This window comes from Ostrinia nubilalis, chromosome 1 (genome assembly GCF_963855985.1).
Source record: "Ostrinia nubilalis chromosome 1, ilOstNubi1.1, whole genome shotgun sequence".
Taxonomy (NCBI): domain Eukaryota; kingdom Metazoa; phylum Arthropoda; class Insecta; order Lepidoptera; family Crambidae; genus Ostrinia; species Ostrinia nubilalis.
Window position 1 is genome coordinate 2,134,525 of NC_087088.1, and position 12,443 is coordinate 2,146,967.

The following is a 12,443-nucleotide window of genomic DNA, read 5'->3' on the forward strand; positions in this document are numbered from 1 at the left end:
CGCCGCTGCCCGCTCATTGCCCGCTCCGGCGCCGCTGCCGCGCCGCTGTTTTCGAGAACCGGTCTATTTGATTTTACGCATAAGATCCTGCCGCTCCCGCGCCGCCGCCGCCGCCGCTCCGCTGCCCGCTAAGTTCGAGGCTGAGGCCTAAAAGTTAGAGCAAGGAATCCTATAACTTTTTATCTCTGCAAAACGGCCTAAACCAATCTTCATGAGCATGCAACATTCTTTTTGCTTATTAACGATGATGACAGCACTTAAATATAACAGCTTTGGATCGTTTACGAATGCGTGGCCGTAGCGGGGCGTTCTCTGGGGCGTTGGAAATGTTGGGATGCCCCACTGATTGCGGCTGCATTCCGCACTAACTCAAATCGCGCGTAAATCGGCGCAGTGACATGCGAGTTGAGGAATCCTCGGCTAATGAAGCTGGGGAAACCACACGACCATCCATAGTTCTAATTGTACAATTAGACCAGTTTACATTACTCCAAGCTGAACAACTAGATACGAAGAGATAAGTAGAAGCTTAGTGATAGATTAATCTAAAATAATATTCAACAAGCAAACTGAAGCCCTAACTAACTCTTAGCTAACTCTAAAATATGCCTTCGAGAAGGATACAAAAAGTTATAAACTCTTGAATTTGAATTCGTTTGTGTGAAATAAAGAAACAAACAAACTCTAAAATATGCCTTCGAGAAGGATACAAAAAGTTATAAACTCTTGAATTTGAATTCGTTTGTGTGAAATAAAGAAACAAACAAAGAGACTATCAAATCAATTTAAGTCAACTTTTACACAAATCCAAAGATCTTTAGAGTCGTAAAAAGTCAAACTTTATTATCACTTGAGTTTTACAACACCAATAAAACCCTAACACTGCTTCGGGACTAAAATGATCAGCTGTGAAGTGTACTGATACAAGAAAATGTTATTGCAAATTCCTCGAATTCCCATCATATTGCCAACCAGTTGTGCTTATTACGGAGTACAGTGGCAATATATCTGTAAGCTCATAACTAACAGCTGGCTTAGATAAGTTAGATCTAATCACAGTATTGAAGGTGCTTGTTTGTAGAGCGTTCACGGGCGAGGTCGGCGGAAGGGAGTCACCGATAAACTACATAAATGTTGGCGATTATATTACTACCCATATAAGGTATAAGTTTAACACATTTTGTCGTATTTATGGCTGGATTTCTTGCTAAGAAACATGATTTATAAAATCAGGTTAATGGTTCTTTGATAGCCTTATAGGATCTTGGTGAATACCTTGAAAGGGTAAGCAGAATTATCATTGTTTAACTGTGATGTGGCAGGCTTCTTTTACAAGAGTCGAAAGCTTTTATCAAATAAATTGGTACTACTAACAGCAACTATGAATAATAATATACCTAATAATTGATAGCTTACGAAGATAAGAGATTCATTTAAATAAACCGTTGTATTGTATCTTAAGATTGGCTTGTTAGACTTAAACATGCTATTCTAATTACGTGCGGTAAACAGCTTAGAAGAAAATGTAGGTCCACCAAGAAATTATACGGTTGTTTACACATAAACTAGATATTAACGCTATAATATTCACACTTTCGCAACCTGCCCGGTTCCGAGGGAGTTCTATTAATTACTATGTAACCTGGGACCCTATTCCGCTCAACGATCTCGATGTATCGGATTTGATCCATCATCTCAATCACATTGTCCAGCGCTACGGCCACAAGCTACGGGGTATTTTAGTGTATGAACGACAACAAACTATAAGTAGTCATACACGATCAGGCGGAACCGATGGGTAATCTTACCATAAAAATTTACACACTTTAAAAATATAATAAAAATAAAGCATTAAATTTGCCACTGAGCGCCACAATTCTCTTTTGCTGAAACACAACATACCTACCTACCTTATGTGCTGTCGACAACGATTACAATAGTACACCAAAGAATCAGAATTAATACCTCCAGGATATCCAACTCTAAAACTACTCGGACCAGAGGTATATCGAAATCGTTTAGCAGAATAGGCCCCCTCGCACCTGACCCACATAGCAGCGCCTCCGATGCAACTCCTGCGCGTGCGCCTATGCATTCAAACAACTGCTTGGCGTCGATTAACGGGACGCAGTTCGGCCTTTGAAGTGGACCGAACACCAGTTAGGACTTCGAGGCAAATTATACGGAAAAGCTTCAGTTCTGATCTTATCGAAGCTAAATTGGCCTGTTAATTTCAAAGACGCCGCTAATGTTATTTCCTCGTATTCTTAATGTTAGGCCATAAATAAAACTAACTGTGATACTCCATAGGTACCGATACTAATCAAATCCTATTGCAGCACACGGCTCTAAAAAGCAGAATACCTAGTTAATTCGAATGATTTTATTTAAAAAAATGATTGTGCTAAATCCCATTCCTACGTTTAACAGAGGAAATACGTTCAGGAGCATTCGAATTTTTATCCAGACAATAATCTAAGTAGGGCAGGTGACCCGGTTTTGGCCATTTTAAGAATTTTTTAGACTTTGAGGCTATATCATTTTACAGTTTTTGTTATCACGGACTTATGTCTTGTAAAAAGTGATTAAATATATTTAGATCTAGCCTAAGGATACATTTTTTTTCATAATGATTCAATGGAAAAATAATCCTGTAGAAAAGAAAAAGAAATGGGAATTTGTGCCATTTTTGGCCAGCTTTACCCCATTTCTGGCCACAGTCATGTGCCAGTTCTGGCCATCAAAATTCATCAAAAAAAAACAAAAACTACCCGACGGATTTCAATGAAACTTGGTACAATTATTTTTCATACTCCTGGGCAGGTTATAGTATACATAGGAATTCCCACGGGAACGGGAATTAGCAGGAAAATCCTTTTGTATGAAAAATCTAAACTGCTTAAGTTAGACGCTTCAAATTTGGTATGTAGGTACCTTAGTAAACTTAAAGCTTAGTTACAACAAGCAATTCCCGAAATTCCCACGGGAACGGGAATTCGCGGGAAAATCCTTTTGTATGAAAAATCTAAACTGCTTAAGTTAGACGCTTGAAATTTGGTATGTAGGTACCTTAGTAAACTTAAAGCTTAGTTACAAGGAATTCCCGAAATTCCCACGGGAACGGGAATTCGCGGGAAAATCCTTTTGTATGAAAAATCTAAACCGCTTAAGTTAGACGCTTGAAATGCATGCAGGTACCTTAGTAAACTTAAAGCTTAGTTACAACAGGATATTGCAAAATTCCCACGGGAACGGGAGTTAGCGGGAAGAAACATTTGTTCGAAAAAATCTAAACCGCGTAAGATAGATGAAGGGGGTAAAACGGGATCCACGCGTACGAAGTCGTGGGCGGCCGCTAGTATTAAATATAATATCTCAGCTCGAATTGAAATTACAATTAAGGAGATCAACATTAACCTATAGTATAAGTTTATGCGGTTAGTACTGGAACAATTCTTTTCACAACACCGATTTTTTTAGTATTTGGTTTCGATGGAGGCATTATAATCGTAACTCTGAAAATGAATCGATTACTTATATCAAAATAGCTAAGTAATTAAATTGCAAAATCACGATAATAACTAAATGGCCAAAAGTGGGGTTCTTCGTGCACCACTTTTGGCCAGGCATGTGGCCAAAGATGGGAAAATTCATTCATTCTGGCTCCATTAGTGGCCACCTCTCATAAACCCACTTAATAAACAAATAGCGATAAAATATCATTAGTACCACTTAGACAGTGTAGGGGGAGTCCGGGAGAGCTTACCCGCCTTCCACTAAAATGCTCATAAATATTTCTATAGTTACAAATCGCTATTTTTATTAATTGTATCTTAAGCTACATTATTTAGCTATATTTTCTTCTAAGAAACTTTAATACATCATTATTAGTTTAAGAGTAATTAACAATTTTAACCAAAGTGATATTTGGCTAATGTCTCCCGCCTGGGTGGGAGACTTGACCCCCCAAGTAGGGAGCCTTTAGCCGGGTTTAAAAATAAGCAAAAAAATCACTACAAGTTATAATTCTATAAAGAAATTTAATCTTCTTGAACGAAAATGTGTAACAATTTAATTCTTTGAGGTTTTCAAAAAAATCAGCAACGTTTTTTCTATTAAAACTGGTTGATCTGGATAAACTGGTTTCTACTGGGGCAACACCTCTAATAATTTTCCTTTATCAATGTTACATACCTATAGCATTTTTTATTACTGAAAGATCTAAATTGATCCTGTTTCTAGATACCTTTTTACATTTGAAAGGCATTTTGGATGATTATCTGCAATAAAAGTACCAGAATACCCTGGGTAAAGTCTCCTCCCGATGCCAGGCTAATGTCTCCCACCCCAGGCCAAGCTGTCCATTATTACATTTTTATAAAAAACTATAACACTTAATTAAAAACTGTCTACCGTAAAATGAACTAGGATAATTACATTTACGGTGTATATAAATGACATGTTGGAATCTATTCATAGTAAACAACTGAAATCAAATATCGAAAATTGAAAAAAGTTACTTTCCAGGCTCAAAATTGTGTTATCACTTGTCACTTCTAAACCAAACTGCCAATCGCAACGGCAATGCGTGAGCGAGGTGCGACGCGCCTTTGGAGTCTAAGAAGTGTGGTTACGTCGCAATATTTAGTTCCACAAAAATTATATGAGCAGTGGCTATTGTCTCCCACCTGCTAAACTCTCCCGGACTCCCCCTATCCTTTATTAAGGATTAACATAAACATTTAAAAAAATAAGAAGGATTTAGAAAATAATGATTGTTTACTCACCCGCTCGCCTTAGCCTTTTTGCTAAGACTTAAAACAATTAACGCTTCTCAAAAAGTAATGACTTGTTGGATTGAAGTGAAGCTTGACACATCAAAGCTGTTAACGCTATCAGTGTTGCTAATATTAGATATTTTTATTCCCGTAAACCATAGAGTAATATATTAGTCTTTGCCTTAGTTATAACGATTTGAAGTTCTAAATGGCCACAAAGGGGTCGGTGGCCACAACCGGGTCACTTGCCCTAGTTGAGCCACATATTTCTATAGCTGGAAAATATTTCAAATAACTTTTATTGGGTAAAGCTATTATTGTTAAACGCCATTATTTGCCAAGAAACCTGAATAAACTCGGTTGCCAAGAATGTTGAAAGCACATCAATGGAAACACATTCATTGTTGAGCTGTGGCGTCGTGACAGACCCTGATTAAGCAACGACGTCCCATTGCTAAACGAAAGCTTCAGTCTTCAGTACAAAGTGGCACGTAGAGATTGTATTACTGGCTGATTTGCGTACCAAAGATAAGCGTATGCGGCTCACTTTGATTCAAAGGTTCTTGAAACCATTAAGTCGGTGCTTGGGTTGGCCAGTCGTGGTGCAACAATCAGCATAAACGGCGAGTACAAAAGCGTCTCTTTAGCGTATTAAATGCGCTTAACAGTTTGCTTCAACTTTTAAACAAATGACTTTTCCTCAACCATAACCCAAACCACAAAGGGCTAAAAAAAGAGAGAATCGTGCTCTTCTTCCAGTAGAAATTCATGTTATCAGCAGATGATAATGAAATGCATTGCAATGGTTCTAGAACAGGGGTCTCCAAACTACGACCCGCGGGCCATATCCGGCCCACCACTGCCATCAATGCGGCCCGTGACAGCTTAAATTGTTGCGAAAAAAAAATTGTTATGGTCCTTGCAACATACCGAAAAAAATATTATGGTCCCAATGCTTCAATCCTCGCATACAAATTCAAGAAGAATTATGTTAGTCCATGAACATTGAACAGCCATCCTTTTGTTTATAAGGAATCGGAATTTATTAGCTAGATGAGACTAAAATGCAAATCTAGCAATTAGTAAAACGTCGACCTTGTCTAAACTTTAGACAAAAGTATACAACATACATTATGAGGAAGGCATTAAAGCCGAAAGTTCCGCTGTAAAGCAGCATCAATCATTTAAAAAAATAACGGCACAAAATAATCCGCCACCCATCAACTCATCTTCTTAAATCGAAACTTTTAAAAGAGCTAGATCCCAGAGCCGTAAAACCAAATTTAAAAAAACGTTTGCGTGGCCGTATAGCGCGGAAGTTGACTCTCCTTGCCCTACAAGTCGCGAGAAGCGAGTTAAGCTGCGGATAGAATACTAAGTTCAAAACAGATTGTTTATCAAAACAAAGTTCCGGTACTATCGTGGCAGTTGTTTGTTTCAGAACAACAGGTGGTAGAGACTATCACAATTTTGGTTTCCAAAAAACAAAGGTTGACTGGGAGAGAAATCAATATGGTATCGAGACACTCTTAAGAGTAGTAAGAAAACACCCCGAGTCTTAAAAATAATCTTACAGCTGAGTTTCTAGAGAGGAGAATCGGTCATATCTATCCTTTGCCATGTAACTGGCAAAGGATAGCTGACGTCAACTATGATTTATCAATTTAAAAATCTACAAGTTGTAAACTAATTCGGACTTGCAGACTCGGTTTCTTTTGAGTTATTTTGGAATAATAGTCTCAATAATAGACTCAACTACCCAAATTGCTAAAACTTAAGTTAATCAACGGCGAACTATAATTACTTCTATGTATCGAACTACCGAAGATGGCGGCGCGTAGGGCGCGGCAGTCACCATTTATGGTCATAATTACGCGTTGCACTTTCGTTTTCGTAGTGAAAGTGTTGCGGTGCGGTGCACCGACCACTGACCTTGGAAGCCAGCTGATCCGCGGTCCGGTACATACGATATAGCCCTACTGATCATGAATAAATTAATTAATACCATATTTTTTTATAGAGACAGACACTCAATAATCTTAATGAACCCTTATTTCACTTCGTAATCAAAGATAGGTTCATTTCCAATACTAGAGGTCAAGCCACAGAAACACAGGTGTCACATAGGCTTGCCATAGTTGCCATATAGGTTTGAAAGATTGCCAAAGTATAAACGCGAACTGAAATGAGTGTACCTAGATAACAATATAACAAAACGCTAATAAGGCTGGTTTTAGTGTCACGCGGACTGTCAGTGCGGATCGCTCCGCACAGCCGATCTGTATGAACTGCTAGGGAGCGGAGCGGTTCCTCCGGACCGCATTACTCTAAAACGCTCCCTAGAAGTTCATACAGAATGGCCGTGCAGAGCGGGTCCGCACTGGACGGTCCGCATGATACTAAAACCAGCCTAAATGTTGAAATTAATAATGCATGAAAATCTTATCTTAGGTAGTGCAGTCTCCATGTTTAAAATTAATAAATAAATACAATTTTCTTTAAATACATTGTATATTTTTGATCTCTTAACATCACTGGTGTACATCGCGGGTGTATCCATAGATCACCTAATAAACTAATGTTAAATGTGTCTCTGTCAATTCAGTAAGGTAAGAAAGAGATAAACTGAGTTTCTAGAGACGAGACGATACTCAATGGTTATAACTTATATCACATACAATTTATGTAAGTATGTATAATATATTTATATTTTTTGTATAAAAGTGTTAATAATACGTACGGGCTGTATAGTCCTTGACAATGTGTTAATTTAAACACAAACAAACGAGACGCTATCTCCTTGTTAACAACAGTCGTGTAAAATTATGTTCAGTGTACTAATAATACTATTTAGTTAAGAGTATATTGTATAAATAAATCTCAAAGAGAATACAGTAAAATAAAGACATACCTAAAGCGTCAAGCGCCATTTAGGCAGCATAGTAGATACCATGTATTTAGCCTACAAGGCTGAATAAATTTTAAAAATGGCCGCCCCAAAAAGCCACATCTAGTAAATTAAAACTTTTGTCGCTATTTCAGATTCAAATGCAAAATTGTAAAAATATATTTATTTACGTCAGAAAAATAAAGAAGGTAATATTAATTATTACCCAATCGCAATCGCGTTTAATTCCCGTACATAATGAGTTATTTAAAATAAAAATACTTATTCCATCTCAGGCGGTGACGTGAGACGTAAAGTTGCCTAGCTCCTGTTGTTAAGACTAGGCGCAGACCACCAACTTTTAGTTGGCCGATAGTTCGGCCCGAGTCTAATTTGTATGAAGAATCGGCCGATAACAAATCGGTGTAGTGTGCGCACTTTCATACATCTCCATACTGATTAACAGCCCGACCCAACTATCGGTCAACTAAAAGTCGGTGGTCTGCGCCTAGGCTAAATCTTGCCATTTTCGTCTCAAATGTAAATACAATAAAGTCGTTAATTCCAAGAATCAGGAGTGTCAGGTGTAGTAGTGTAGCCTAGCCCCTGTTGTTAACTTTTGCCGTCATTTTCGACTCAAATGCCAATCCAATAAAGACGTTAATTCCATGAATCAGGAGTATCAGGTGTAGTAATAGTGTTGTCTAGCTCCGGTTGTTAAATCTTGCCATTTTCGACTCAAATGCAATTACAATAAAGTTTATTCCATGTTTTCCTAACTCCGGTTGTGTCGGTTGCCCCACCCGCGGCGGTGGTCGTCCTTGTACTCGTCCATGCCGCGCTGGCGAGCCAACTCCTCTGGGTCGTCTTCTTCTACTAGACGCTCCTGGAGAAGAACAGAAGAAGACTATTAAAAACATACTAACCGAATTGAGAACCTCCACCTTTTTCTCTCCTCCTCCGTGACGCCCTCCTGTCAGTGTCATGGCTGAGACGGTTAATGTCCGGCATCATCTACAGGGTGTTAGGTAAATGGGTATATGAGCCGACACTAGCCCATGTTAACATGGTCATATAAATGGTATGGTGAAGTCAGAAAATTGATATTTTCATTTTAATTATTTTAATTTTCATACAAATCGGATTTTATAAAATTTATTTTGTATGAAAATTAAAAAAAATTAAATGATGATATCAAATTTCTGACTTCACCATATCATTTATATGACCATTTTAACATGGGCTAGTGTCGGCTCATATACCCATTTACCTAACACCCTGTATATTACTTTTTTTAATGTTGTATTTTTATTTTGTTTTTTCTCTTTTATTTGTATTTTTTTTTGTGTGTTGTCTCATGTTTGTTAATAATTTTTCACGAGTATTCCAGCTCTCTCCAAAAAAAAGTCACCGCAGAATAACAGCGTCATGTTCTGGGTTTTATTTACTACTTCAGAGCACGACACGTGCTGAGCGGTAGTCAATTTTGGTACTTGCTTTTATTATCTGTGTGTTATATTTTTAAGTTGGAACCGAATAAATGTTTTTCTTTCTTTCTCCTGTTTGAAGTCAGTTAAAAAGTAATTGTACAGACAACAGCACATCAGAGTATACACTTTTATGGAATAGGAGCATTACATTACACATTACTTCACGATTTTATTTTTTAGAACTACTTCTAGGGATTTTATTAGCTGTACAGTGATCATTTTCCATACAACTTTACAGATTAATAAAATTTTCACATGGTAGACAAACCTTGCGAATTCTTTCTTCCTCATCGCCGTCTGTTTCTGTGCTTTGTATGGTTTGGTGCGGGATATTTGTGCCGCCTGGGAATCTGCAATGAAATAAATGGACTGTTAAGTTTGACTTTATCGATTTTCTTTTGTTTTTTTTTAAAGCAAATGATGATTTTAGAGTTACGGTTTTACTTGTTGTATTTTATAACAAGTATTAAAAAAATATCTCTCTTCAAGTAAGCTAAGCTTGTGTTCTACCGGTTAGCAGGGATCTAACACCGGCCCTCAAATGTCCAAAGTAGTTTTTTTTATGCATGACAAGGCAGGTATTAGACCGCAATCGCTGATCGCAATAGTCCTATGACAATATAGGCTAATATTATTAAATATTATAAAATTGTTGTTGTATTGTGCGACAATGGTTTCGTCTATAGTCTGGTTTGCGAGCACGTAGAATTTTGTCCATTGACCCCAAGCTACCCATCCTTATCGCTCGCGCGTAATCATATTGCTGTCGCGACTGTGCAACGGGCGCCCGCAGTGAGTGTGCGAGCGCGACAGCAACATAATGAGGGCTATCGTTTTAGCGCTCACCAGTTAGCGCCACTATAGAGTAAGGTCCTGACACTTGCTAGTAGCGAAGACAGTGGCACCAACTGGTGAGCGCGAAAGTGGTAGGAGGACTATCGTATTTGCACTCATCAAGATGGCGCCACTGTAGAGTAAGTAAGTCCTGTCAATCGCCAGGGGTGCCAACTGTTAAGTATAAAAACGATAGCCCTCATTACGCACGAGCGATAAGGCTGCGTAGCTTGGGGTCATTGGACAAAATTCTACGGGCTCACAGACCGGGCTTTATCCATGAATGTTGTATCAATCATACTGACATGCCGTCCCGCACGCGCTGGTCGTAGAACTCCTCGATAGTGAGCGAGGGTATGGCGGGGTAGCCGGCGCCGAACACCGCCTTCTGCACCGCGTCGCGCGTGATTATCACCGGCCTCAGCGGCGTCCGCGGCGGCGCCTTGGACGGCTTGGGCTCTGCGAACAACCATTTACGATGTTACACCATCAGTTCAGCGGTTTATCCCCTGATGGGGCAGTCAATGAAGATAAGAGGAATCCCTACGTATTTTTCACTGCAGAAAAACAAACTCGTAATTATTTAGCAGAGGGATGATTTCAAATAATTTGGCTTACAGTCCTCACACTGGCCAGACAGGTTTCAAAGGCTGATGTTGATATTTCTCCCTAATCGTTTGTACTCTATTCTGCCTGTTAGCAAGTTATAAAGCAAGTTAACAACATGTAGGCTAAACCTCAATTAAAGTCTGCCACTTCCTTCATAAGGCTTGAATAAACATTTTAAAGTGAATAGTTTATGCCTGCAATAACACCAGATCTCACTTCAATCCATTCAATTAAAAGGAGACTGCCGCTTTCAAAAAGATCACATCAAGATCTAAATGATAACTCAAACAAAATATTAATGAATAAATACAAAACACATTTCTTACCTCCAGCATGCTTCTCCATGTATTCCAAAATGGGTTTTTCCTGTTCAATACTACTGAGTTCATCTAAGGCTTGGTTCACATAGTTCTGGAGCAGCGTTGCGAAGTAGGTTCTCTTGGTGTCATCATCTACAGAAGGTGAGGCCATGGCCTTGGACAGTGTGCTAAGTTTGTCCTTCAGTTCTTTCATCTCTTTATACCTCTTGATTTTGGCTTCCCTTGTCATGACCTGAAACATTTTTTTTTTTTTCACAATTTTAATTATGTGCTAAATATCACTTGCTTTATATGTCTCTATACTATATGTGAAAAATAGACTTATTATCTGAGCAAGGTGGAAGATGTTTTCTCCTTTACTAAGATTTTCCTATCTATCTTTACTAATTAATTATTTTATTCCATTTAAATAGTTGTTAACATTGCTTACAGTCATTATAACAGTGTAGGAACCAGGTTTGTATTGTAAATTAACATTGGAAATGGTCTAATAAGATAATGTAACATATCATACCATGCTAGCAATTTTGGCTTGTTCACTCTGAGTGCGCGCCACCGTGCCCTGGCTGTCACTTGTAGCGGGCACCTCCACGTCTGTCACTCCATAGTCTTTACATCTCTGTAGAAAGTCTCTGCAAAATATATACAAAATGGATAATTTAATACAGTTGGCACCCAGTTATTAACACACACAATCAATAAATAGAAATAGTAGACAAAAGCTAGTAATCCTAAACTTGAAAACAACTTACTTGAAATATACTTCTGCTACTTGTATCAAGTCTTTTCGGGGCGTGCCACTCCGCTTCAAAGTAAGAGTCCCGAGTAACGCAGGCAACAATAAGTACTGTAATGTCTCCGTTGGCAGCTCCTCGAGGTTCTCATTACGGCTGAACATCCCCGAGAGAGACACTAGGTTGGTCGCCTTCTCAAACTTTGATATTGCCGACTTAATACTCATCTGTATAAAAATAAAATGCATAAAATAGATGTAAATGTTTTGGTAAATAATAAGTCTTGACTGCTTCGAATTTACTTCAAATTGGTTAATGTATAGCACACATAACTTCTACAGTTTTACTTTAATAGAAATAACCCATAATTTATTGGGAAATACATTAAAAAAAGAAGTAAAATCACCTGAACTGCATCACTGTTGGTAGCTTCACTACCGCTTTCAATAGAATCAAACAGTTTCATAGCCTGGTCGTATATGGTTTTCAAAGACTCCTCCTCTGTAGATTGCCCAGCATCAGTAGGCTGAGACATCTTGAACTATTTAATTCTCAAAATTTTCCAGAAATATCACCGCAAAACACAAAACAAGAAAAATTCACGATTGGCCATAGAGAAAAGTAATACATAGGAAATAGAGAACCCTCTCTGTCAAATTTTTGAGCCTACTAATTGACAGCCTGGTGTTAAATTCCCTGTACTTAAACTACGTACGTAACGCTCACATACATACATAGTACACGCACACATACATACATAAAGTCCACGCACACATACACACAGTTCACGC

General features: G+C 38.4%; 3 protein-coding genes across 3 annotated transcripts in view; 2 read left to right on the plus strand and 1 right to left on the minus strand.

Moving 5' to 3' along the window:
- The window catches only part of LOC135078003 (14 kDa phosphohistidine phosphatase-like), a 516,815-nt gene that overhangs the window by 484,289 nt on the left and 20,083 nt on the right, over positions 1-12,443 (plus strand). The gene's annotated exons all lie outside the window — the stretch shown is intronic.
- The window catches only part of LOC135077259 (unconventional prefoldin RPB5 interactor-like protein), a 250,827-nt gene that overhangs the window by 159,449 nt on the left and 78,935 nt on the right, over positions 1-12,443 (plus strand). The window lies entirely within an intron of this gene.
- LOC135074823 (immunoglobulin-binding protein 1b) lies at positions 8,439-12,268 on the minus strand. The gene is made up of 7 exons (XM_063969208.1): positions 12,059-12,268; positions 11,671-11,879; positions 11,433-11,550; positions 10,925-11,150; positions 10,295-10,448; positions 9,424-9,505; positions 8,439-8,551 (listed from the first exon to the last, which is right to left on the minus strand). Exons 1-7 carry the CDS (start codon positions 12,185-12,187, stop codon positions 8,441-8,443), a joined length of 1,029 nt encoding a protein of 342 aa, XP_063825278.1. The 5' UTR covers positions 12,188-12,268; the 3' UTR covers positions 8,439-8,440.

Excerpts from the sequence above, each read along its gene's own strand:
- LOC135074823 (XM_063969208.1), bottom strand. The coding sequence starts at position 12,187 with ATGTCTCAGCCTACTGATGCTGGGCAATCTACAGAGGAGGAGTCTTTG. Across the intron at positions 11,551-11,670 it reads GTAGCAGAAGTATATTTCAA|AGACTTTCTACAGAGATGTA; the intron begins GTAAGTTGTTTT and ends TATATTTTGCAG. Across the intron at positions 10,449-10,924 it reads CATGGAGAAGCATGCTGGAG|AGCCCAAGCCGTCCAAGGCG; the intron begins GTAAGAAATGTG and ends GGTTGTTCGCAG.